This window comes from Rhinopithecus bieti, unplaced genomic scaffold, assembly GCF_001698545.2.
Source record: "Rhinopithecus bieti isolate Rb0 unplaced genomic scaffold, ASM169854v2 scaffold_11273, whole genome shotgun sequence".
In the NCBI taxonomy this organism is placed as follows: domain Eukaryota; kingdom Metazoa; phylum Chordata; class Mammalia; order Primates; family Cercopithecidae; genus Rhinopithecus; species Rhinopithecus bieti.
The window spans coordinates 401607-429006 of NW_016806694.1; the positions used below are offsets into that span (position 1 = coordinate 401607).

General features: G+C 47.7%; 1 protein-coding gene across 6 annotated transcripts in view; it reads right to left on the minus strand.

The window, feature by feature from the left end:
- The window catches only part of LDLRAD4 (low density lipoprotein receptor class A domain containing 4), a 448790-nt gene that overhangs the window by 221079 nt on the left and 200311 nt on the right, over positions 1-27400 (minus strand). For 5 of the 6 annotated variants that reach the window (XM_017877471.1, XM_017877473.1, XM_017877474.1 and 2 more), the window contains one exon: positions 2714-2854. The exons of the other annotated variant lie outside the window; for it this stretch is intronic. In XM_017877471.1, the coding sequence (XP_017732960.1) occupies positions 2714-2854 (141 nt within the window). The remainder of the gene's footprint in view (positions 1-2713; positions 2855-27400) is intronic. 6 annotated transcript variants of the gene reach the window in all.

Sequence of the window (27400 nt, forward strand, 5' to 3'; positions counted from 1 at the left end):
GCCGCACACCTGGCAGAGGTGAGCTGCAGCAGAGGACAGAGGAACCACCACCTGCCCCGGAGTTCCCAGCCACACAGAACCATCCAGAGGCAACCTGCGCCATGCGTGTCCCCCCATGACCACTCAGCCAGCTCCCTCCGGCACGTGCAGAGAACCTGAGGGGAAAGTGGGGGGCAGCCACGGGCCAGGTCGCAGCCTCCCTCAGGGGACAGAATAGGGAGAATCACCCAGGATCGCTGGGCAAGTGCACTTGTAGACACCTGTGCATTTCTGCTCCGTGTACGGAACGGCTCTGACATTACAGACGGCCCATACAAAGTCACAGCCGCACACCACCCAGCAAGGGCCACATGGGGAGTAGAGATGGCAACTGCAACACGATGATATAGACTGTTTCCCACGGACGTTCTTTCCTATAGATGCATGCATGGCAGGAAGTGTGCCCATTCCACAGGGAGACAACCTGAGCTGAAAGGCATCGTCACTTCCCTAGGGCGAACCGTGAACCCAGAGCAATCTGAAGCCACGGGCACAGTCCTGCCCTTTGTCATTCCATCTCCTGGCTCTCCAGTCTTCTTAGAAGAGAGTATATTGTAAATAATATCCCATTTTAGCTATAAAGACAAAAGTTCTAGTCATATCTGAACAGTGGGGGGCCAAGAGTTTGCCAACAGGATGGTCAGACTCCTCTGTTAGGGCAAAGTTGGACCACTGACGGATGTAACTGCTACCCTGGCTTCTAGGCAGAATTAAAGTGCTTGCATTTTAAAAAATGAGTGGAAAACAATCTGGAGACAGGCCTTAAAACCGGAAAGAATACTGACAAGAAAGGGAGCGAGGGAGGAAGGAGGGTTGAAAACAAGGAAGCCCTCAGCAAAAGGGCCCTGTAGTAAAGGAGAAGGAGCCCGCAGACACAGAGAAGCCTGTGGAGCACCCCAGAGCGGAGGCCAGGGCTCCCGAACTCTGAACCCCGTCAAGGCAGCACACAAGGTCCTGATATTCTCCACACAGCTTACCACGGTGTGTCTGCTGTTAGTCAAGTCCAGAGAAAACAGAGTAAGATGCTGCCTTTCTCACCTCCTTCTAAGACCCCAGCCTGAGTTCAGGTAATCTCTGAGTGCTTAGTGCCTGGAATATGTTGCTCTAAGTGCTGTCTGTGGATTGTCCTGTGTGATGCTCCAACAACCATTCTTATGCCTCCATTGTGCAGCTGAGGGTACCGAGGCTCAGGAGATGAAAACACCACTGTTCCATCCATGTGGAAAGGCAAACAAGCAGGGTTCCTCGGGGCTCCCGGCCCTCTGACCTGCTGCCTGCTCGTCCTCAGGGAGGTGCTCACCCAGCTCCCAGTCCTCCGTCCTGACCTGCAGCCCTCCTCCCTCTTCCTGCACCCAGCCCTGCTTCCATGCACTAAGTAGGACAGCCAGAGCGAGTGCCTCCGGGCCATCCTGGGCCTGGGGCAGCCGGGGCCTGTGGGCCAGATGACTCCAGGTGAGAGGCGAGCTGTATTACAGAGACTAACTGCCTAAAACACGGACCCAAGGCCAGGCAAGCACGTGCCCACCCCGAGCCTCTGAGAACTGTCTATGCAACGTATAGAGACGGGACTCAAAGAGCGCTGGGTAGGAGAAAATGCAAATGGAAACACAATAGAAAACTTGAGAAAACTATTTGTACTATAAGTCTCTTGAATTTAGCAAGCATAAATAGCAGGCTTAAAATGTGCTAGAGCACAGTCATTTTATATTGGGGACATACGTAACTTGCCCCCCATATACAAATACAGTAGGAATAGAGAAAATAGTTTCTTTTTTTAAATCCCCTCCCATCTTCACATTTGCAGCACTGGTATTTATGTAGTCTAATTTCCATAACAAAATTTTAAATCTGTCTCAAATATAACTCCTCAAAATAATGTCAGTAAAGATGGGGAGAGAAGCTGAACGCATCATAAAATGATCTAAGAAGGCCGTGTGAGGAGGGTCGGCCCGGCCAACGCTCTCCCCAAGGTGTGCAACTGCAACAAGATCCTCACCCTCAACCCCCCTCACTCAGCCCAGAGAAACACAGAAAACAGTAAGCCAGCTTTCCTATGAGAAGTTCAGCGGGCTTTCAAAGCTGCCTTCTTTCTCTCCCCTTGTCACAAAACCATGAGATCAAAACCAACGCGCTTCAAACTCTGACTCCACTTCTTCAAATTCAAGAAATGCTCAAAGCCTCAGCCTTGGGGACTCACAAGTGTCAAAACCTCACTCCAGCTGTTTCCATCCAGCATCTAACAGGAAAACACACGACCAGAACCTTTAAGGATGCCATGTAAATTTTTCTACTTTCATATTTCAGTTGCATGATTAATTACAGACCTTCCACATGTCTTTCTTTGCTTATTTAAAATTACTTCTGAAGTAACAATGTGGGTATGAAGAATACGAAATCAATATACGATTTCCTGGAATCCAGGCATTGCTCAGATAAATAGCAAAAGCCTATTTCAAAACACAGCTCCGCCGACCACTTTAGAGAACAGAACGAATTTCCTACTTTTAAACATGCCGTCCCTCTATCCTAAAAGAAGAAAACATTTCCTTTGTGAAAATGCAAATCTCTTTCTTGAACCAGAAAACAACCTCCTTCCCATGTCCCAGGGACCCCACCTCCTAACCGTTTCAGAACCACATCAGACAGTGCCACCCAGGTGGGAGGAGAGACTTACAGTTGAAGATGCCCGGAGGCGGGTGCTCGGTCACCAGGAGACAGTTCTCTTCGTCACTGTTGTCCCCACAGTCGTTCTGTTGGTTACAGACCAGCGAACCAAGATACAAGCATTTACCGCTGGTGCAGGTGAATTTGCACTCTGAAAAAGTACAATATAAAGCATGGAGCAGTCAATGCAAGCTTGGTGCTCTTGAGCGGCGACTGTCGTTGGTTCTTTCCCCCATTTGCATGCCATGACTGTCTGGGAGCTCAGACTATCTGCAGAGCCCAGGACACTACACTCAGGGAAAGGTCATCTGGGTAAGGACCTTCCTTGTCTGAAACACACAGGATGGTGCCCTCCTGCACTCCACAGGGGCGCCGAGGCCTGCCACGCACGCCTCGCCCTACGGCTCTGCCCACACGAGTAGCACAGGTGCTCTCTTTCTTTCCATAACTTGCTCTGCAAAAGTCATAGCTGTGGGGCTCTATTATTCGGTCTGAAAACATCCTTGGCAGTTCTCCACACCTCCGAGAATGGGGGAGCCCGTGCAGCCAGCCGTGGCAGGGGCCGGCAGAACTCAGGAGCGCTGGCTTAACAAAAGGACACTCAGACATTTTATTTCCCACTTGCCACCGTCTGGTGGTGAGAATCTGGACAACACATTTCACCTCTCAGACGTTCATTCGTCTCATGCCTCAGAGAAATCAGACATGATACCAGGCATGGGTAGCAGTGAATTTATAATGTAAAACACGGGCAAATCATGTGTGCTTTCTGCTAAAGGGCCACGTTGGCAAATTATGAAAATAGGGCAGATCCCATACCCAAATCCCTACAGGCCACCCTGAACACAGGCTCCCTAAAATCTGTACAAATCAGTATTTGAAAACCGAATTCAGTTTTGTAGGACTTTAAAATAAATTTGCACGCTTAACACATTACCATCCATTTAAGCAATGAAGAATAAAGGAAGTTACACAATTGTATACACTTGAGCACAGAAAGGTCCACTACATCTTACAGTGACCGTCATCCTGCATTCTGAGTGTGGGCTTGGCCCTAGGAGACCACAGAAGCTGGCAGGATTCACACAGCACACAGCACAACCCACTCAGTAGACAGCGGGAAGACAGAGCCTCTGGAGGAGTCCCAGGCCCTCACTGCCGCTGACTGTCACAGCCTCTTCCTTTTTCCAGGCCTTAGTTCTGTGTCTGGAATAAGGGTGGCAGGCCTGGATCAAGTCCAAGGTCCTTTCAACTCAAATTTTCTGTCATTCAAATACAAGGCTGGGCACCGGCACACCAAGGCCTCTTCCAGCGACGCGAACCATGTGTGGGGCTGCTCCAGCCCAGCCTGCTTCTCAGGGGCGAACTATGGCCCACAAGATAATGACCTTTACCTGTTGTAAAGAAACACAACGTAAGAGTCCTCAAAGTATTTTTGTGAACCTGTATAAAAAGGGTATTATAATCCTCCATTTGTTCACATTCTCCTAAAAGAGTGTAGAAAAAGAAACCAGCCGAGCTGCTGACCTAGTTTAGAATAACATGTGAACACAGCCCAAATGCACACCCACGAGCGCCTTGCTAGCAGCACCATCCAGGTTAGAAAAGCTGTGTGCGGAGTTGAGGCCGGGCCACGTGGTGGGGGTGCGGCCGGAGCCAAACGCTCTCTTTCCATAAGGTGGAAAGATTAAAACCCAGCTGTTTGAAATCACATTTACGAAGTAACATTTTTTTTAACTTAATGGAAAAAAGGGATGTCAAGGGAAAAATTTAGAAAAATTTATCTTCCTTTCCAAAAGAAATATTGGACTATGGATTTATACCAAACATGAAAAGCCCATTAACCAAAAACAGGTACTCCCTGTGTTGCTAAAACAGTGATTGGGAAAAAAAAAAAGGAATACTAACCTGAATTGAATCAAACTCTAACTAAAAAGTTCACCATTGCTGTGGTTTGAAAGGATCCGAGGTTAGACTACCATATTTAAGTTGGTGTGGAATGTTAAACTACCCAAGAAATGAGACCACATCCACACCTTACTCATTTTAACCTGCTGGAGGGAGACACGACAGGCTTGCAAGGAAATGAATTCTGCGACTCATTCATTCATTCACATAACCGTATATTAGCTGCTTCCATGTTCTGTGCTAGGCAGTGAGACATGGAAACTTGGAAATGAATGAGCTAGCCCTCTTCAAAGAGCTTATGGTATGAACTATTTTAAAAATATGAGCAGTGACTAATTTGCCGTTCCTTCCAAGGCCAAACATTTCCCTTCTTTATCTCCTTCATATTCTAGAGCGCCGCCCAGCCTGTGACAGGCGCTCGGTGAATCACACATTTGTTGAATAAATGAATGATCTGATCTGAGCCTCATAAGAACCCTGTGAAATAATCAGGGCAGATATTATTCTTCCCATTTGATTCCATTTTGCCTCATCCCACCGCACTGCCTCAGTTTCCAAATCCACTTTCAGGAAGGTGAGAGACTCACTTGTAATGGGCACGGCCCTATGTATAATAGCGAAGCTCCCCACATCGCTCGTTGTCTCATGTTGTCTCAACATCAGGCAGCAGCACTAACAAGGCTTGTGCTACTCATGTGCTTGGTTCTTACTTCTTAGATAACGGAAATAACATCTACCTATTCAATTTCAAATTCCGTTCGGTACAGTGACTCATACCTGTACTCTCAGTACTTTGGGAGGCAGAGGCAGGAGGATCATTTGAGTCCAGGAATTCTAGACCAGCCTGGGCAACAAAGCGAGACCCTGTCTCTACAAAAAAGTTTAAAAATGAGACACGTGCAGTGGCACACTCCTGTACTCCCAGCTACTCAGGACACTAAGGCAAGAGGATCGCTTGTGTCCAGAAGTTCAAGGCTGCAGTGAGCTATGATCATGCCACTGCACTCAAGCCCGGGGGACAGAGCAAGACCCAGTCTCTAAAAAATAAAAAAAAAATTCAAATTTATAAAATCTAAATCTCAGCAGTGAGTCATTGGCCCAACATCAGAGTAAGGTCTTTCCATCACTTGGCCACTGGAATCAGAATGACCAGATTGAGAATTTTAATTTACTGGCTTCCTGATGTGATACAGAAACTACTAGAAAATTGTTGTAATGTGATAAAGTGCTAAGAATTAATGCTAAAACTGGAATGAGAACTGCAGAGCACGGTAAATATCTGTCCAAGTTAACAAAACTGGAGTTGACACAGGCAGGCTTCTACCTCCATCCTAACTCTGGACAGGCTGTCCCCAGCACGCTGTGCCACCCAAAAGCCCAGTGCATTCAGATCCTCTAATCACGAGACTATTGTAGTATTTCAAACAAACTGATAACCCTAGGAGACAGGCCCTCATCTTGGCTGCATATTGGATCACCTGGACCTCTTTCAGCATTGCCGGGGTTGGGGTCCCAGCCAGGCCGCGCTCTTGCTGGCTTGAGGTGCAGTCAGACAGTGTGGGTTTCTGGCGCCCCTGGCACGGCTCCAACGGGCAGCACAGATGGAGAACCACTGTCTACTGGGAAAGAGGTAGCTCACTTACAGCAAGCCTCCTCTTCAGTTAATGGTATTTTATTGGAATGTTTATTTGGTATTTGCTAATTTACAAAGAAGAAAACTCAAATACGATCTCTTAAAATAAGCAGGTATTTGGATAACTGCTGACTACAGGGCCCAGTCGCTAGAGCTCTGTTCTGTCAATGGGCTATTTTGGAAACTTTGGAACCAATGTAGTTTTGACCCCTAAATTACACTTTGACAGACTAGAACCAGAGGGAGTCTTCCATAAAGTAAAACTTAAGCCAGAGAAAGACAATGGAAAAAATGTTTTAATATGTTGTCTATTCTTTGTGGAACTTGTTGAGTATTTCTGCCAAGCTAGAAGTTGAGGGAAATCATGGATTGTTGAACATTAGAAACACTTTGGTGACAAATTAATGGTGACCTCAGATGTGTAATACTGGACTGGAAGACAGAATGAGCTGCTCAGGAACCAGTGTCTCCTCCAGGAGCTACAGACGTATTATAACCATTTATAAGATTTAAATCACTCCTCTTCTTAAAAAAAAAAGTCAGGACCTTCTAAGTGAAGAAAGTGGCATTCCTCTTTGCCAAAATTTCCTATTTGATTTCTTATTTAAAAAAAAAAAAAAACGAGAAACAACTTCCAGAATCAACAACAGACTTTAGAATCACTGTGCATACTTCCGGTAATAATACAGTCTTCTCCACATTTGGGGTCTTCAGTTTCTCTGCATTTCTACATAAAGCTTCTGATGGGTTTTTCTGTGTTGTCGAGTTATCCCAGAGTCATCCAATCTGAATGCTGAGAGGGACCTAGACACACGGGTCCACCCCTCACCTCCCAGGTGAGGAAGCAGGCCAGGGATAATCCCTGACTTACCCGAAGCTGGAGAATGAATTACCTGTAGTGGAACATGAAACCCGAGATTTCCATCGGATTAGAGGAAACCCTTTTTTGTCTTGAAGGTCATTCTAGTTATGTACAGACTAACATTAGCCAGCTGGGTTATACCAAGCACGAGAGTAGAAAGGAAAAGAATGATTCAGAGGAAGGGAATGTCCTAATATTTTGTAACCTTTGAAAAAACAGGGAATTTTAGGAGCCCTAAAACGAGGGGAAAAATGGAATATTTTAAGGTTTTCTGTGATTTCCAAACTCATACACAAAAAGGCTATATTAGAATTAAAAATGTAAGGACCAGTAGCCTAACAAATTTGAATAATGTAAACCTAAACTCGGTCAGGATTCAACGATGAATGCTCAATCTTAAGCAGAACAAATCAAGCCTCACAGAGACTAAATTTAATCTGCTTAGTAGAGTCAACATTCTACTAGTTAACAGGCAACAAAAAGTTGTTTTCAATTTCCACTACACTCCTTTAAAGTCTTAGTTTTCACAGATACGATCTCAGTCACAAAATAAGGACTATATACAGCATTACATCTCAGCTGTAAAATCAGCCTTTTTTGTGAATTGGCAAAGTAGTCTACATTAGTTATTTCTGTTAAAATTCATATAGCAACACTGACTCATTTAGTTCACACTTCTATCATTCACAAACCTGAAAATGGAGAGTGATTCTGGCTCCATCATTTCTGACATTAAAGTCTAGAACCTGCTCTCTGTATGGGCGCCTTCTCCACGTACGTACATTGTAAACAGCAAAGAGGTCAAATCTAGCTGCCAGTGAAGCAGAAGCCAAGAATTAATGGGTTCTAAGATTAGCATAAATAATTGTACCATAACCAATATAAGTTTACATTCCCTAGCACCAAGGTGACAACAATTTTTTATTAATTTATATACATACTGCCTATTCCCCTGCAAGGTATAAGATATCCTATAATAAAAGGAAAATTCAGGCTGGGCATAGTGGTTCACACCTGTAATCCCAGAATTTTGAGCAACCCAGACAGAAGGACAGCTTGAGGTCAGGAGTTCCAGACCAGCTTGGTCAACATGATGAGACCCCATCTCTATGAAAAACTAAAAAATTAGCTGAGCATGGTGGCATGTGCCTACAGTCTCAGCTACTCGGGAGGCTGAGGTGACAGGATGGCTTGAGCCTAGGAGTTCGAGGCTGCAGTGAGCCAAGATCACACCACTGCACTCCAGCCTGGGCAACAGAGCCAGACACTGTCTCTTAAATAAATAAATAAATAAATAAAGTAAAATTCAGTGAAGACGGAAAATAATGAGTAAAACACAAAACATCAATCAGGAAATGCAGTGGAAAGAGAAGAGGAAAACTGACTGAAAAGAACTCATCTCTAAACTGAATTCCAACCAAACAAGCCACCACAGACAAGAGGAAACCAAAGGCATGGTCATGGGACCTCACTGGCCCTTGGGGTAGGCATTGCAATCAACCAGAAACACCCATTCTCCTGCTTCTAAAACTCAACAGGATCTGTTGCTCTTTTAGTAAAGGGTGCTATTCAGCAAGGAGGAGGCTATCTTGAACACCAATTTTATCAAAAAGAAAAAAAGGACTCCCCATCTTGTAATTTCCTATATCAGCCTTCAGGGAGGTTGAAATATTTGTTTCCGTAAGTGGTTTCCATAAAGTTGCCAAAACAAAGCATCCGGAAAGTAGTGCTTTAGCTAATTACGAAGATAAAGCTTTGAGAGTTTTCAGAAATGGAAAGTCGATCCTTAGGGCCATTCTTCTTAAACGTCAGCTTTTGACAGCATGGGAATGCTGTGAGGATGCTGCACGCACTCACTCGCCTGGGGAAACCCGCAGTGCAAGCCGCACACGTGGAGCAAGCTGCGAGACTGCACTGGCGTGCTATCAACGCGAATCCATCTGGGAACCTAAGGGAGGAGAATGCAGCAGTGCGTGTGCCTCATCTGGTGTCACAGGCCAGTTCCACGCTCAGCCGGAACTCAGTGTAAAGGCACCGGCCTCACCACTGACGCTCTGACCTCACTCAAAGACGGGCTGAGGTTCCCGGTCATAAACTTGGAACAAAGCGGAATTTAATTTGAAGGTTTATATTCTGTGTAATGAAATAAGTTACCCCCAAAGCATTTAATAAAAGTCATATCTTAAGTGGTGCTGCTGAAACCATAGTTGTCCTTCAGAAAGATGAATGTGACATGATAAAAGGAAATCTGCCCAAGTAATAAGATTACCAGAGAAGAGCCTCCCGTCAAAGAGAGTAATAAAAAATGTTTAAAAACTCAATCCATTTTATGATATGGCTTATCGCTCCCATTATGGTGCTGAAAAGATGATTTTAATGGGTCTCAAATTCTATGAGAACCCTAAGTGAAAAACGCAACGACGTGCTCTTAAAAGTCCAAAGTACTCTCAGGCTTTGGACTTGCAGACCTACAATTACCCTTTAGAGCAGCTTGAACAAATCACACAACTTCCCATCAAAATACCACCCGGCATTTTAAAGTCGTAAAAGTCCTTCAGGGCTTGAAACGGTGGATAACAGTAATTCTCGTCTATGTTTATAACCAGTGAATGAACGAATTAGCTTTTGTGGTTTTCTGTCTGTAAGATGCGAGGAGGCATTCTTCCTCACTTCTTAGGTAGAACAGTACTGGAAGTAGGTAAGAATCCCCTTTCAAACTCTTGGAAGAACAGAAATATCAGTAAGTGCAATGCACATGGGAGAAGAGTTTGAAACAATGTCACCTGTATATCAACAACAGTGGCTTTCTCTGGGGGTGCTGGGTCACTTTGATAACTTTCAAGTTTCTTGTGGATTTTATATATGATTTTATAGTCAGGGACAATAAAAACCCTATTTCAACAGGGAAAATCTCTGTGAAAACCAAATGTCTATAGAACTCTAAAGCCATTAAAATTCATAATTTTAAAGGCACTAATAAAGCACCTAATTCCCTATGGCATCATCTCAACAGAAATCCCAACACACGAGTCCTTTCTCATGAGGATAATGCTATTTCAGACACATTTCCTTTCCTTTGGAGAAATGTGTACTGAGCCCCTCCATCCGTGCGGAGTGGCAGGGGCCTGCTCGGCAGGGACAGATCCTGGAGCGCAGTGGAGAAGGTGAGGTCAGCCAGGGGGCTGGGGGGCCTATGGAGCCTGTGGGTCTCTGGACAGCCTGTGGCTTTTACTCTGCGTGAGACCAGAGGCATTAAAGGATTTTGAGTTCAAGACAAATATACTTCATTTTTTAAAAAAAATTTGATTGAAACACAGCATGTGTGTATGTATGCGTGTGTATCACAAAGTCCAGCTCAACGAGTCTGCGCAGTTTGAAAAACACCTACATAACCAGCACCCTGATCAACACACAGAAAGGCACCCTTGGGGGCCCTAACCCGTTTGTTTCAGGATCTTGCTGCCTGCAATGTGGCAGGTGGACTTTGGGGGCCACGGCATCCCGTTGTGAAGAGCCTTGTATGCCTTGCTGAGGCCCGTTCACGGCTCTCAATCTGCAGGGTTTAAATAAACTTAGTGAATGTGATGGAAACTCAACTGTGCCAAGCTTTTAATACACCTTCATCAGGACTAACCTCGCGTAACCCTCTCATGACTGTTCTGCAGAGAAAGCAGCATCAGTCATGAAGCCCAGCAGGAGCTCCAGGTCGTCCCCAGCAGACGTGCTTTCCATGCGCAATGGAGGTCGGTGGCAACGAAGACCACGTCCACCTGGCAGGATCAACAGCGGCAGATCACAGGCGTTGACAGCAGAAACCCGGGCCCCAAAACGGGGACCACGGAGGGCCTGGCGGCATTTATTCTCAGGCGCGGTGAAGGCTGGGCCGGGAGGCTCTTCCCCTCAGTTCCCCTCAGTTCCCCTCGTTCATTCATGCATCCACCCACCAAGAGCCCGTCACTGCCTGGGAGAGGAGCACAGCCACAGGCTGCAAGGGAGAAGCGGACAGTCCACCGCCCCGAGACCCAGGACCCAGGATCCCGGCCTCCCTCCAGCTCTTACACTCAATATTCTGCGTATCCTCAGGCAAGACTCTTCATCTCTAGATTCCTATGATAAAATGAGGTGCCTGGACTAAACCAGCAGCTTTTTATTTTTCCTCTGAACGTCAGTGCTCCCTGTGGGCCTCGCGATCTGCGGCAGAAGCGGGAGCTGGGTCAGGAACCCTGAGCACCAGCTCAGGTCTGCATGCAGGGGAGGCTTCCCATGGAGGGTTCGCTGGACAAGGGCATCCCCTGGCTGAAAGGCCTGAAAGCCTCTTTGCATTCTCACATCTAAAAGTCTTATGTTCTAAAAGTCCTTTTGATTGTTATAATCAGTGATTCTATAAATTTTTAAGACAGGGCTTTTGAAGAATAAAATCCCACAGTAGTTCTTTGGTACTTCTGTCGCCTGCTCTGAATTATTCCAATGAACATTCAAATGACTGGTAACTTTAAAAATGGATTCCTGAATTCTGGACATTTTGACACCCACTGATGATATCAACAACAGCTCCACAGGGCCACTCCCACGAGAAGGCCAACATGCTCTAACTTCCAGTCTTATAAGAAGATGCTCTGGGCCCATGGCCCATTTCTCTGTTCCCGCAGTTTAATGCTGCAAACAAGTTTTCTGTACTCACTGTGTCTAATTTCTGATTCTCTCCTTAACAGATCCGAATCAGGCTTTGGGCTGCATCACTGCACCAACGCTGCCTGGCCAGGTCCCCCCTGACGCCCACGTGGTTATCTCGGCCACATCTCACCAGACCCCAGTTGACACCTCTGCTCCCTCCCACAGGGAACCGCATCCTTCCCGTGTCCCGACACACACGGCACCGCACTCCTCTCCACACCTCTCAGCTCCTCCTCCCCTCCCTGACCTCTTAACCTTGGAGTGCCCCAGCTCACCCTAGGCCCCATTCTCTTTTCTGCATACGCCATTCCTTTGCCATCTCTGGCAGTCACTGTCCCACACTAACAACTCCCACAACTCCCTGACCTTTCCACCTTGCCCTAGACCCCAGATTCCTCCAGTCACTTGTTCAACATCTCCTTGTGGAATGTATAACAGACATCTCCGCTTACTATGTCCAAGGCCAAATGCCTCATTTTCCCACCCAGAGTCACTCCCCCAGTAGCCTTCCCCATCTCAGAAACTACACTGGGGATAGAGACGCCACTGCAGTCATCCATAACCCCTTCCTTTCTCTTACACCCCAACCCATCCACACACTCTGTTGGCTCCACTTCCAAAACACACTGGAAATGGCCCCCTTCCCCCAACCTCACTATAGTCACCCTTCTCCAAGGTTCCATCTCCCCTCCCCATGGTGATCTCCTGGCTCCTCCCCTGTCCTTCCACCACGTTTACTCACAAGACAGCAGTCAGGATGTTCCTGCTGAGATGGAAGTCAGATCAGGTCTCTCCAACAGCTTTCGTTTTACTCAGAGTGAAACCCAAGTCCTTATAATGAACTTGACACGACCCTCCCTGATGTGGCCCCCACCAGCTCTCCAGCCTCCCCTCGCCCTTGCGAGATCAGCTCTGGGTACCTGGCCTCCTCGCTGCTCCCTGCGCACAGAGCTCAGCCATACCTGCTGCTCCTCTGCCCAGAGCTTTCCTGAGACCCCCACTCAGCCAACTCCCTCACTTCCATCAGGCCTTCGTGCAAACGTCACCATCGCCATGGCCTCCCTCACGCCACTCCCCATCTCACCTCCCAGACTCCGGGCTCCTCCTGCTTCCTTTCCTGCTTCACTCTCTCCTACTCATATTTCCATTCAACATGATAGTCAAATATACACATAACGTTTCTTGTCTTCTTTTCCCATCTTCTTTTCTCCATGAGAGCATGAACTACACGAGGGCAGGGATGTACGTCTGCCTGGTCTTACTAATGAGCCCCCAGAGTGTAGTAGCTGGCCAGCAATCAATCAGTATTACTATTGTAAGCAATCAATCAATATTATTAAAGAAATCAATGAATAGATGTAAAAGGCTGTGGAGAGGTTCTTATAGGAACCACAATTAACTATGGGTGTCCCTTTGGGTGAAGAAAATTTTCTTCAGCTGAGCAAATATCCTCACTAGAAATAAATATATGGAAAATGAGGCAGGAAGGAGATAAAAGAAGGAAATAATATATTATTAGCAACTTGTGAAAGATTTTTAAAGGCAGAGTTAAAGTTATTGGCCACATGGTTTTTTAGTTACCTGTGGTCTTCAATTATGGAATCGTTCTCTCCTGTCCTCAAGGTCATAAATAGCTAGGCTTTTTCCATCTGTCCCTACCCAGTCATCTGGCTGTGCTCCTAAATCACAATGTTCTCTCTCAGCGCAACACTGTGTGTTTTGGAGAGAAAATCCATTGTCTGGCTAAAGCCCTGTACTGTTGATTCAGGAAACAGCCAGCTCCTTCCCTTCTAGCCTCCGGCACCCTGAGAACTAGGTGTGAGTGCTGAGTTCTCCACCTGTCTTATTTCCTAATACTTGCGACCAGCTCAGAGCCAGGGAGAAGTCAGGGCTCTACCAGCCCGTGTATGGCTGTCCCCAGCCTTGCCCTCAGGTGGGTCACAGCTGGCTATTTTTTTCCCACTTGGGTAAAAACTGCCTGACTTTCTTGCCTTGAGCTTCTCATGGCATCTGCCTAGAATCCTTCCCAACTTTATGAAATTCGAAAACATCTTCCTTCTGAGATCTCTTTTTTATTTTCTTTCTTTCCTTCTTTCTTTCGACATAGTCTTGCTCTGTTGCCAGGCTGGAGTGCAGTGGCACAATCTCAGCTCACTGCAAGCTCCGCCCCCTGGGTTCAAGCGATTCCCCTGCCTCAGCCTCCCGAGTAGCTGGGATTACAGGCACGCATCACCACACCTGGCTCATTTTCTTTGTATCTTAGTAGAGGCGGGGTTTCACCCTTTGGCCAGGATAATCTCCATCTGCCGACCTTGTGACCCACCCGCCTCAGCCTCCCAAAGTGCTGGGATTACAGGCGTGAGCCACTGCACCCGGCCTTCCTTCCGAGATCTCAAACCTCACTGACCTCAAAGGGCACAGGCTCATAAACGCCCATGCTCCCTGTATTCTTCAACCAACCCACACCAGAATTTCGTGATGGCATCTTCATACCTCTTTTATGGATGGCAGGATGTTCTACTGCAGGAGAATGTCCCTGGTTCCAAACAAGGAAGTGAACTAAACTGTCTCTTCATTCCCAGATGGAGACTTGGGACTCAAAAGAATGGATTTTGGCTGCTATAACTGATCACACTTGAGGCTGGGGTCAAAGTGGGTGGCAAGCCATCGCGTGCACTCCCCTGTACGCCAGGCTGCAGTAGGAGGAGGCACAGGTGGGGTTGCTGGGTTCTTAGCAGGAAGCTGAGCTCCAGGCTGACCTGGAACCAGCCCTGCGACTGGGCAGGAGAGATGGGAACCTCTCACCTGCCCTCAAAGTTACGGCTTTATTACGAAAAACTACCTATTTCTGACAACCTGTGCCAGGCCAGAACTCCAGGCTCTGAAAAGACAAAATATTTTTTGACTGAACATGCCCATTTCAGGCCTTTCATAAAGAACTTCTTTATAGTACTATGTGCCAGTTAAGGATTTCCTAAATTCCTTTGCCTGTCTCCCCAATAATCAAAAAGAGAATACTTCTAGTAGACTTGGGAGACTTCAAAATAATGTGATCAACAAACAGGAGCAGGGGCTTAAAACCCGTCGTCCTCAATGGAACACTGGCTAATAAAATCCCCTACCTTCCAAAATTAACAACGAATCTGTCTTTCTGTTCAGTTCTTCCCCGAAGGCATGTCCTCTTGAGAGTCAGTTTCATCTATGTGGAGCTCTGCGCACCCTGCCGCCATGGACCATCCGTCCCCAGATCTCTTCCCACATGGTCACTGCGGTCCACCGTCCTGCCCTCGGGGAATCTCGGCCTCCCTCTCACAGGTGCGAATCACCCTCGCCCCCCACCTGGGCCTCCCTTCTGTCCCCACCCCTTCCCCAAACAGACAAACCTCAAACACCACCCAGGCCCCACCCCAAGGACGCATTCACTGATGCCATCGCTGGACCCAGGTCAGCCAGACGAACAGCAGGACGGTGTCAGAGCCTCGACCTCGGGAAGCACAGGATGAGAACAACGCAGCTGCACCTCCCCGGGCCGTCGACCCCAGCTTGGAAAACTCATACTGGTCCTCAGTCCAGCCTGAACACTCCTGCTGAGGCCAGCTCTGCTGTGTCTCATTCTGTCATCACTAAAGAGAGGAGGGACGGCCACATCTACCTGGAATAACCACTTCCTCCTCTGAGCACAGCTCTTATCTGGACGTGTCATATTCCTCCACCTTCCTGGAGGGAGGAAGTGCCCCAGTAGGCTGACAGCTGAGCTTTAATTCTGCTCCACAGCCAATCCAGGTTTTCTCAATACTACCTCTGTGGAAACGTGCATAAAACAGCAAGAACAATTGGCATAAATGAGACAAATGTAACCCAGAAGCTTACTCCCAAAATGCACACTGAAAATAAATTCATAAAAATATAAATGAAAGCAAGTTTTCTTCATATTTAAGTATAACAAAGCTACCTATTGATAAATGGGCCTTCTCCACACCCATGTCCAGGACTTATGTCCCTTGCTTTATTTTTTCTTATAACGCTTACGACCTTTAAATGAAGCAAAAGCAAATAAATCAATAAATCATATAATTAACTTTCATTTTATGTACTGCCTTCAATCGCTAGAATGTAAGTTCTCCTGAATGAAAAGAACGTTCACAGTATTGTTTATTTTTGTTATTTCCCTGGGTCCCAGAACAGTGTCTGGCATGTAATACAGTCTCAAAAATATTTGCTGAATGAATGAAAGTTTATTCTATTAAGTAAACTGTTATTTCTGGATGATAAATGTCATGTCACTGACCTCAAATCTTTCCATAGATTCCATCACTTCCAGGACACAGTCCGTATTAGCGAGGCATACACGGCCTTCCCCATGTGGTCCTGAGCATCTGCCCGAGTCCTTCCTAAATCCTACACATCCTCCTGGAGGCCAACACGCCTCTCAGGCACACCATGGCTTCCCATCACTGCACCTTCATGTACACGGTTCCTCCTGCCTAGAATGACCTGCTCCTCAGTAGACAAATGCCTACTGAGCTTTTAGCAAAAAACAAAAACAGAAAACCCTCCGCCAAGACTGTGAGGCCTTCCCCAGTATTCCCATCCCCATCCAGGAACTCAGCACCACCGCTTCCATGTTCCCATGGCAACCCGCGCATCCCCCAACACAGTGCCAATCACCTTGCTGTCATTGCTTGTCTCTCTGTCTCATCCACGTCATTATCTTTGCATCCCCAGGGGCTAGCACAGTTGGTGGCTAATAGTTGCTTCAACTTAAATGGACTCAAATGCACTAGAGGGAGGGGAAGAGAGGTCAGCGCACTTTGGGGATAAGTTTTGTCTCTTTCACTTGTACCTGATATCTGTGCTCCTGCCACAGCCGTCCACACAGATGCACAAGATAAAGAGGAAGATGGACAAGAAGCGGCACACGCTTTGCTTCTCTGGCTTCATCTTGAACCAGAGGGCTCATTCATCTGTCTTAAGCCATTAAATATTAAAGCTGTATAAATCACACAAACCAGTATGTCTGCCTCTCTCCACTAAGTGTCCAAATCAGGAGCCAATAAAACACTGGAATAATTTTTTTTTTTTTTGAGATGGAGTTTCACTCTCGTCACCCAGGCTGGAGTGCAATGGTGTGATCTTGGCTCACTGCAACCTCCACCTCCCAGGTTCAAGCGATTCTCCTGTCTCAGCCTCCTGAGAAGCTAGGATTACAGGCACATGCACCACACCCGGCTGATTTTTGTATTTTTAGTAGAGACGGGGTTTCATCATATTGGTCAGGCTGGCCTCAAACTCCTGACCTCAGGTGATCCACCTGCCTTGGTCTCCCAAAGTGCTGGGATTACAGGCGTGAGCCATCACACCCAGCCTAACACTGGAAGATGTTTTAAGTATATAAGTTTCTTGTACAGTGAAAATCATACACATGTGATATAAAGAAATCATAAAATTTCAATGAACACAGGTTGCCCATGACACAAAGGACAAGTGTGAAGGCAACATGTGAACAGGGCTTTCTATAACTCTTCAGGTGCACACATGGGGAGCAGCCAAGGATTTCTGCAGAAAAATTCACTCCAGAGGTCAGCAGCTAGTAGTGCAGATGGAGAGTGAGAGTGAGTGAGTATGAGCACCTCGTGGACTCAGCCCTCCCAGGTACGGTACTGGAAGACGCTCAAGACACAGCTCAATGAGAAATGTAGTAAATGGGGTTCTTCTTTAGTCTTTTTTTTTTCTTTTTTTTTTTTTTTTTTTTTTTTTGAGACAGAGTCTTGCTCTGTCACCCAGGTTGGAGTGCAGTGGCGCAATCTTGGTTTACTGCAACCTCTGCCTCCCGGGTTCAAGAGATTCTCTTGCCTCAGCTTCCTGAGTAGCTGGGATTACAGGAGCCCGCCACCATGCCTGGCTAATTTCTGTACTTTTAGTAGAGACAGAGTTTCTACTAAAGAGTCTGGCTGGTCTCAAATCCCCAACCTCAGGTGATCTGCCCTCCTCGGCCTCCCAAAGTGCTGGGATTACAGGCATGAGCCATCACGCCTGGCCAAGCCACCATGCCCGGCCTTCTTTCGTCTTAAAATTAGAAACTTGTTTCCTCTAAAGGTCAAAAATGTTCAGAGTTCTCTAGAAGCAGTGGCCCATCATGATTACACCAGTATTAATGAAATACAGTAAACGATTCTGGACACCAGTAGTGTGGCAGGCATTCACTTACCAAGGCTCAATGTAGGTTAAGTTGTGCCCAGCTTGAGAGGACTGCCAGGATTAACCCAGAGCCTGTTAGACTCCCCAGGGAGCTGCTACCAGCTCCAGCGCCACACTCCTTCCCGACCCCGGCTCCAGCGCCACACTCCTTCCTGACCCCAGGCTCCAGCGTACACCTCCTCCTGACCCCGGCTCCCGCGCGACCCGGCTCAGCGCCACACTCCTTCCCGACCCGGGCTCCAGCGCACATCCTTCCCGACCCCGGCTCCAGCGCCACACTCTTTTCCGACCCGGCTCCAGCGGCCACTCCTTCCGACCGGCTCCATGCGCACACTCCTTCCTGACCCCGGCTCCAGCGCCGACCCCGGCTCCAGCGCCACACTCCTTCCCGACCCCGGTCCAGCGGCCACATGCTTCCCGACCCCGGCTCCAGCGCCACACTCCTTCCTGACCCCGGTCCAGTGCCACACCCTTCCTGACCCCGCTTTTCAGCCTCTGCTTGATGGAGAGCATGTTACCAAGTTGAGTGGCAAGCAGTACAGCCCAACAGCCTGCCAGCCAAATGACAGGAACTGGACCCGTGGTTCCCAGGCTGCTGTGCCTAACCATGCCTAACGTGCTCTTTGCACTATGAAGGCTGGAGCAAGGCTTGCTGAAGTACAGAAGAGGAAAAACAGATCTGTTGCTCGGAGATTATGAAGAGAGATAAAAGAAGCAGAAAGTACAGTTTTAAATTTGGTGATGGTGTTGGTTTGGTTTTGGAGCACAGTCGCCACTCTGTCCACTCAGGACTGGAGTGCAGTGATGTCATCATGGCTCACTGCAGCCTCCAACTCCTGGGCTCAAGCCATCCTTCCCACCTCGCCTCCCAGTAGCTGAGCTATAGGCCACAGGGCATCAAACGTCGGCTTTTTTCATTTTTTTTTTTTTTTTTTTTTTTTTGAGACGGAAGTCCTCGCTCTGTCGCCCAGGCTGGAGTGCAGCTGGCGGATCTCAGGCTCACGGCAAGCTCGGCCCTCCCGGGTTACGCATATTTCAGCCTGCTCAGCCCCTCCCGAAGTGCTTGGGTAACTACAGGCCAGACCAGCCGACCTCGCATACCCGCTAGCATTTATTTGTAATTCTCTTTAGTAGAGACGATGAGGTTATTATCAGCTGGTATAGCCAAGGATGTTCATCGAATTACACCTTGAACCATTGTGATTCCGCCCCCGTCCTCGTCGGAGCAACCTCAAAACCAGAACTCACCACTTCACCACCTCCCAAAGGTGCTGGGATTAACAGGGCAATTGACTGCCACCGTGCGAAAAACAAACCCGCTGAGCTTTCATTTTTTTCTCTTGGGTATGAGACGAGATCGCCGGGCGGAGTGCCGCGGAGAAAAGAGGTGGGTACCATCGCTAACTTGCTAGCTAAAAACTCAAGTGATCCTCCCACCTTCACCTCCCAAAGTGCTGGGATTACAGGCATAAGCAACTGCACCTGGCCTTACTGGTTTTTAACAAGCATAGGTTTACAGGAATAGCTCTCTTTATTTGCAAATGGCAGTGAGTAAGGCTTATTGAGACTAGACAGAGTATTTCTCTGGATTTGGGGCTGAGGCTCCCATCACCATCTCTGTCTGTCTAGTCTTCTAGTCTTCCCTCTGTCTAGTCTCCCCTGCAGCTCCGACCCTCCCACAGTGTGAGCCCATGTGGCATGTGCACTGAACTACTTGCTCCGTAATCATGAATGTTCAGTGACAAAAGCACAATAATGGAATGAATCTGAGAAATACATATTGGCCAAAAATTGCTATTAATTCAGTAATGCTTAGATAAACGGTGACTGATTCATCACAACAGAAATTCACGTTTGAAACAGAGCTCCTCCCCGGGGGAGTTCCGTGTCTGGTGTACAGTGAGCATCAGAAGCATGGCACAGCCCTTCGGCTGGAGCCTAGGCACAGGTCTAAGGAGGCAATGACTGCAGCACAGGTGCGGTGGGGATCCCAAGGCTGCAGGTGCAGTGAGGACTCCTGCCCACCCCAGCCCCCTCCCCCAGCCTGGCTTTCTTGCACTCTGAAGGGCATGTTTTTCCTGCAGGTGACCCAGTTTGTAGGAAAACCTGTATTTCTGCCTCCTCTAAGTATCTGTTTAATTCTACAAACAGCACTTAGGGAAGCAACAGGGAGGATGGGTGCTGGGGAGGGAACTCAGAAGAAGAATGTCTACAAAACGCAGGGAGGCAGAAGCGAGACGCAGCCACGGGTGCCTTCCAACACGTGAAGGCCCAAAGCTTCTATTCTCAGTGACCAGTTGCCTAGGGAGACTCAGGGAACCCTGAAGACTCCCAGGCAGGGCAGCGATGGGACTGGATGCAGCAGCCGCCAGGGCTCTTTGCCATGACCTTCGAGGAGGATGTGGGGGCTCAAAAACGGAAATGAGCACAGGTCACCTGGAGGAGGGCTGGGAGGCCACCCTGCAAGCTCACCTCCCCACCTGGCACGCCCAGCTGCGGTGTGCAGGTGATGGCCTGATGGAGCTGCAGCCTCCGCAGACCCAGGGAGAGGGGTGGAAGCCAGGCAGGACTCCTAATTCCACACCCCTTCCTTGCCTACCACTGGATCCCACACAGCCCAGGACACAAATGATCTGGAAATAAGAGTCAAACTATACAAAGGTATTCCCACATAAGCCCAGAACCAAGTGCCCACAGACACCCCTACACAGGCAGCAAGGACTGGAACCGGCAGCCTGGTGGACATCCGCCCTGCAGGGCTCTCCCTCGCAGAGACTGCAGAAAAGGGTGTGCAGCGCGGAAGGATGTTCTCCCTGCTTTTAAGGAGCCGTGATTATTTTGCTCAGTGCCCCTGGCGTGCCTTTCTCTGTACAAGGAGGAGACTTAGCGGCTTCCCCATCCCATCACTGCAGCTGGGCGGCTTCTTCCATGAGGGCACCTTGCTGACCTGAGTCTCCCCAGGCTGCCCGAGGCTCCTTGTACACTGAGATGCTGAGTCCTGAGGTGCCTTCCAGCACCAGTGAATGGGACTAACGTGTTCTGCAGGGTCGTGACTATTCTGAAGTGAGTATTCCGCGGTCGTCTGTTACCCTCTGTGAAGCCCAGGGAGCAGGGATTCAGGGCTGACCAGGGACCACTGTGTTCTGTGCTCACGCATGGAAGTTCTGCACTTGGGCCCCAAAGCCTGAGTAAAGTTTTACCTCGAACTTCTTCCAGCAGGATAAACAGTAGGGTTCAGTGCTGAGAATCTGCAGTTTAAACCCTGACTCCACTAGAAAATAAATGCTAGACCGGGTCATATATTTAAGCTGTGTTTTCCTTACGTGTAAAATGGCAGTAAAATTCCTTCCAGAGGTCAGGCAGGGAGATAACGCCCACAGAACACAAGTGGGACTTGGCAGAGACAGGGCTAGACAGGGGCTGTTATTTAGTGCTGGCGTCTTTTATTGGTGGCGATGTTATTTTATGTTCTATGATTATGTAATTTCCTTCTTATAATCTCACCCTTATTGCTTATCTTAGAGTGAGGTTTCAGGAGCAACAACATCAAGGTCGTGTTTGATATTCTGGACAATCTAACACAAGCAATTTCTAATTCCTAATCCACTGTTTATATCTGTTGATTACTTGTTTATAATAAAGAAAGCAATGCTTTGTCACTTTTCCCCGATCTGCCACCAACCTCAGATATGCTTTCATGAAGCCCATCTTCAATTAAGACCCATGTGCTTTATTTTTGTGAAAAATTGAGATGTGAAGACATTCTGTGCTTTGCTAGGCTGTGTCCTGAAAACCTCCCTTTCAAAAAGGTTCTCCGTATTGTAGGTGTCACTTTTTTCCGTTATAAATCACAAAATGTGGTAGCCAGTTAACAATACACAGGTGTTGCTCCCCTGAAGGTGCCTGCAGAACGGTGCAGAGGTTCTCTCCTCATCCACAGCTCTTGCACGTGATTTATGCCTGCTGCAAGCCTTCCGGGGAGTCCACCAGGCTGCCGTCTGTGTCTGTGGAGGCGTGCGTGAACATGCGCACGTGAGGGTACATCCAGTCTGCTACCGCTAACACGTCAGAGACCACAGAATGTCAGGCTGGAAGAGACCCTAAAGGTTATATAAACCAACTCCCTTATTTTAGAGCTGAGAAATTTCAGGTGCAAAGGAGGGAGCGGCTATAACATGGTGGCACTAGAATAAGACTGCCCGGGTTTGAATCCTGGTGCAACTACTTATTACCTGTGTGATCTTGGGAAAGTGACTTAACCTTTCTGGGTCACAGTTTGGATACCTATAAATGGCAGATAATAACAGTCTCTATTTGTGTGGATATTTTAACAATAAAATTGAATCATTCATGTAAAGAACTTAAAAGACTCTCAGATTCCGGTGAGCTATGATTATACCACTGCACTCCAGCCTCCTGTAGCCTGGGCAAAGGAGCAAGATGGTCTCTAAAAAATAAAAAAATAAAAATTTCCAAGATAGATATCAGATCTGCAAAAGTTTGGACCTAATCATGATCCAAAACCATGGCTTGATGACTTCCAAATGCATTGCTTGCCTTTTTGGATTATCATTTATATGACACAATATGTTGTAAAATGACACAAAAACTAACATTAATGAACATACCTTGTTGTAGATGTCTATGTACAGATGTCCTCGTCCCAAAACCTATGTGGATCCCCGAGTGCACAGATGCCGTTATAGCAAATAACGTTCCCAATAAAACACAGCGAAGTATAACTAAAAATTGAAGGAACTCCTTCAGACCCTTAATGATTCTATAAATATAGCCCTAAGGTCATTTGTAAACCCAATAAAATACATTCCAGTTGAAGTGCTTACTGCAAGTTTTGATCATCAGTGACAAAAGTACATGAAGAAGTATTCGGTGTCCTTGAATCAAGCCACCACTAAATTCAATCATCTATGTATTCATTTATACAAAATCTCTACTTTCTGGTTTTTAGTCCCTAATGCACAAAGATTTTAAAGGAGGTGAGGCTGAGCTGAAAGCTCCCCAAGGGTGGGAACCAGGTGTGGCGGCTTAGCTTCTGTTCTCTGGAGCAATGCTTGGATCTCAATAGGCACTTGCAAATATTTTGGAATGAATGCAGACTGAATAAATACATGCTTCAGAAACCAAACTTGCCAGCAGTGCCAGCAAATCATAGCTCAAAATATTTGTTTATCAGCTGTTGTTCAAAACTTTGAACTTAGCACACCAAAAATGGTTTATGTGTCACAACATGCAACGTGCCAAAGTGCAGGTTGGTTAAAAGGTGAACACATAAAACCCAAGGGCTGTCTGTGGCAACAGGGCCCGCACTGGAATAAAAATCCAGAAGCCATCAGCAGCGAAGCTGGAGACACAGAAAACACAACCGGAGTCTCCAGGGTAGCAACAGGAGATGCAGCTTTAAGGGTCCATCCGGCAGGAAGAACAACCTGGAAGAGGCTGGGCTCGGGCCAGACCCAGTGGTATGAACTTGCAATTCTCAGGGGTGAGGCAGATGAAAGCACCAGGACTTTGGGTCCCTGGTGCCATGAAGGGATCCCTATAAGGATGGTGCCCAGCCAGGCCCTGAAGGCAAGTGACCAGAAGGGGTGGCAGTGTAGAGCCCTGCCCAGGTGGAGGGGGTACAGAGGAGTTCACTCCTGGCACAACCAGGGTGGAGTTGCCAGTTGGAAGAGAGCCTCATTGAGGAGGAAGCCACAGAGGGAGAAAGGAGCCAGCCTGGAAGGGCCTCAGAGGGCGGGTGGGACGAGGAAGCTCCAGGGCTCAGTGCAGGTGCAGTGCTGCTGAGCGCCTTCAACAGCCCAGCCTCCAGCACTGTCAGCTCCTCAAATGAGATGGGAGCCATGCTGGTGGGGAAGGCTCCCACCTCCGGGTCCTCACTTCCTCCGTGGATAAGTGGTGTCTACCAATAGAGACCTGTGCCCAGTGGTTATTGGGATTTGCATACTGCAAAATGTATATAGCAAAGACAGTAGATAACAGGAAACACAAAAAACACACACACACAGCACACACACACACACACATTTACCTACAATACACTGATTGAGCAAAAGGAATATTGACATCTCCAGGCCACTGTAAGGGAGCATGATTATGTAGTTTGAAAAACAGCAAACTAATAAAGCATTGTTCTGTTGGCAAATAAATAGAGAGGTTTAGACCACCACACCAAAGTGAAACAAATCGCGGTTTTCCTTAAGACCTAACTTTTGCATTGAGTTTTTTTATGAGCCTTGAGAATTATGGCAGATAAACCTGAAAGAGAAGGAACTGACTCATGCAAACACATTTCTTAAAATAATGTCTCTAACTTTCAGACTTTGGCTGGGAGTATCCCTACTACAGTAAGATGTGAACTCTGGAACCTCTCAAGCTACAAGCCATTCCCCACAGGATTATCTGCCTTCACTTTCCTAATATAACAATTGCTTTCCAAGGCAGCGTAGCACAGGTGATTAAGAGTGGATACTGCTGCAAGACTGCCTGGATTTCGAAGCTGGCTCTACTACTTACTGGCTGTGCAATCCTGGGCAAGCCACTTAACCTGTGTGGTTCAGTTCCCTTAGCTATAAAAAGGAGACAGAAATAGCACCTACCTCACAGGTTGCTATGAGGATTAATTGAAATAATATAAATAGAAAGCGCCAAGAATAGTGTGGCACAGAGAATGTCATGTAAGTGTATGCTATAATTATTAATGATACTTTCTATTTTCGTAAATTTGTTTTTCCCTTTATTAAGAGTTTTGTAAAGGAATTAATCTTGTACAGTTCATACCTGTGTCCTCCACTGTATAGAGCATAGCTTTTATTTGCTAGAGCAAATAATATTTTTGCAAATAGCAGAGGAAATTTTGTGGAATAAATAAATGAGTGAATGAATTCCTGTATTACTAGACACAGGCAAAAACGTTTTAAGGTGCCAGCATCATACCAAGAAACACAGACGTCAGAAGTAGACACAGAGCTTTCCTTAAGCCATCATATAATTCAAACTGTGGTTCTCGGCTGAAGCCTGTTTCCATCGTGTGTCTCTACAGCTGAGATGTGATCCCGAGCCCTGCTCACATGCCCAGAGACAGAACGAACCCATTAGTGAAGGTGGAACCACCAGCCACTAAACGCAAAGTTCCTGTTATTGTTGGAAAAGGAAACTGGAAACAAAACTCGGTTTGAAAAGGTGACAGTGGTAGGAGAATCGCACGCAAACCACTTAAAAGAGAGGCAAGAACGGGAAGAGGTCTGGGTACCCCACACGTGGCTGGAGAACACAGCAATCGTGGGCCTTCGCATTTAAAGCTGCACACGCTAAACCCTCAGAAGGTGGCCTGGGCATGACTGGGCCCACTTCGCCAAAGGGAGACTGAGGAGGATGACTCGCCACAGTCCAGAACAGCCCGCGCGTGGCACAGCTGGACTCGGCGACAGGGAGGACTCCAGCGTCCCCACCAGCCCCATCTCTTCATGGAAGGTCTGGTCAGCCTGCCCTCAGCCCTGTGACCTGCAGGGCACTGTGATGAGTGGCCAGCACAGCCCACACCAAAGCTCTCCTACGAGGCAAGGCACTGCAGAGATGAAGCCAGAGGCACGCACATTCCCCTCCTCTCTACCTCCATCCTGGAAGGCTCTCCCCTGGGACTGAGACACAGCTTCAAGGAAGGAGCCACATGGGGTACAGGGGCATAAGGGAACACCCCTCCAGGCAGCCCAGGCTCCCCACCCACCCTGATACCTGCTGGGCTGGGACACCAGGCAGTGTGGCCCTGGCTCCAGGCCCTGGCTCTTCCTTGGAGAACTGGAATCCAGTGGGAAAGATGGATACAGTGAACTGCGAGGGTTTGCAAGGGCCCGTCCTTGGTGGGGGTGAGGTTTGCCCCTCTAGTAAACTGGAAGTGTCATCCACTTTGTGTATTAATCCCCTCGGTACACTATGTACCTGCAACCCTTGGAAACAAGAGCGGCTCCTCAGACAGCCCTAACCACAGGGGACACAAGTCTGCCTCTACAACCAGACTGCCTTCGGTGGGAAAGCACACCTCCCACCCCACACCCACCCTGGAGTAGCCGGGCCTTGGCCTCGGGGCTGCCCCCGCAGCTGTTCAGAAGAGCCGCATCATCAGCTCAGGTGCACCATGTGCTGCAGACACAGGCACGCAAGCCCTGTCTGTGGGGTAGGATCGTTAACTGGAGAAAGGTCATACTTCCAGTCTATTACCCAGCGTAATGAGCAAATGCAAATCAGAGACCTTTCTCAGGTCATAAGAGACTGTGTTTTGGAAACCTGAATAATCCCTTCACTGAGGCAGAAACTCAAGAGGAATAAGCCAGCATTTCTGGGGCTCAGGGCCCTGTGTTAAATTATTACAGAGACCTCCAGGCAACAGATGCCCCCCAACCAGCCTCCCAGAGTAGCTGAGATTATAGGCGTGGACCACCACCGCCCCCAGTCCAGCCGTACTCTCACAGAAAGAAGATATAAAACTTCTTGGAAAAACTTACTAAAGAAGCAAATCACTACACAGCAATCTTTAGGTCTCTGTGAACACTGGACATCTCCAGTTTGAACCACAGACAAATTTCAATTATCCAAGGTCATGCATGCAAACAGTAGCAAGAGTGGTTGCCCAAAAAACCCTTCGATAGGCTTTGCAAAGAGTCTGTTCTAATACTTCTCTTGGCATAGGGATGTGTCTGACAATCAGGGAGTTTACTGCATGGCAAATAATGAAGCCACCCTAAGAAGGTCTACACAGTCCAAGGACAGAAGGGCGTGTAGGCTCCTCCTTCTCGAGCTCCCCACCCTTTCCTGCTGGGGACAGCAAGGGCAGGTGCCTGCAAGCCAGCCTCCTGCCTCCCCATCCCTGTCCTGAGGAGATAATGAAGGCTTTTGGTTTAATGGACCTCCTGCTGGGCTGCAGCAAACACAGAAATGCAAAAGTAAGAAAGAAACTGTAATTTGTGACAATGGGGGACTTCAGCATATTCTCCAGTTAATCGTGTAATTAGAAAAGGGAAACATGATTCCACAGCCTGGCATCAAACACACACCAGCGTCTGGGTCCTGCCTGTCCTCTGGCCTCTAAGTGACAGTGACAATAGAGATTCTGACCGCATGAGGAAGGTACTGTCACTGGCCCCTTTAGTGCAATGAGGCGGGTATCAGTAACCCCATCCTGCAAGGAGGAAACGGGCTCCAAGAGGTCATTTGACTTGCCCAAAGCAACAAAGTCAAGCAATGGTGGGGATGACGACGTCTCCCAAGGATGCTTGGCCCCAAGGCCCACCTGCGGTCCCTTCAAACGAGAGTCTTGCCTACTAAGGCAGGCACTCCAACACGTTCATCTCCGGATTTCCTTAGTGCCTGGCACAAAACGAGACATGAGGTAGACCTCCAGTAGAAAT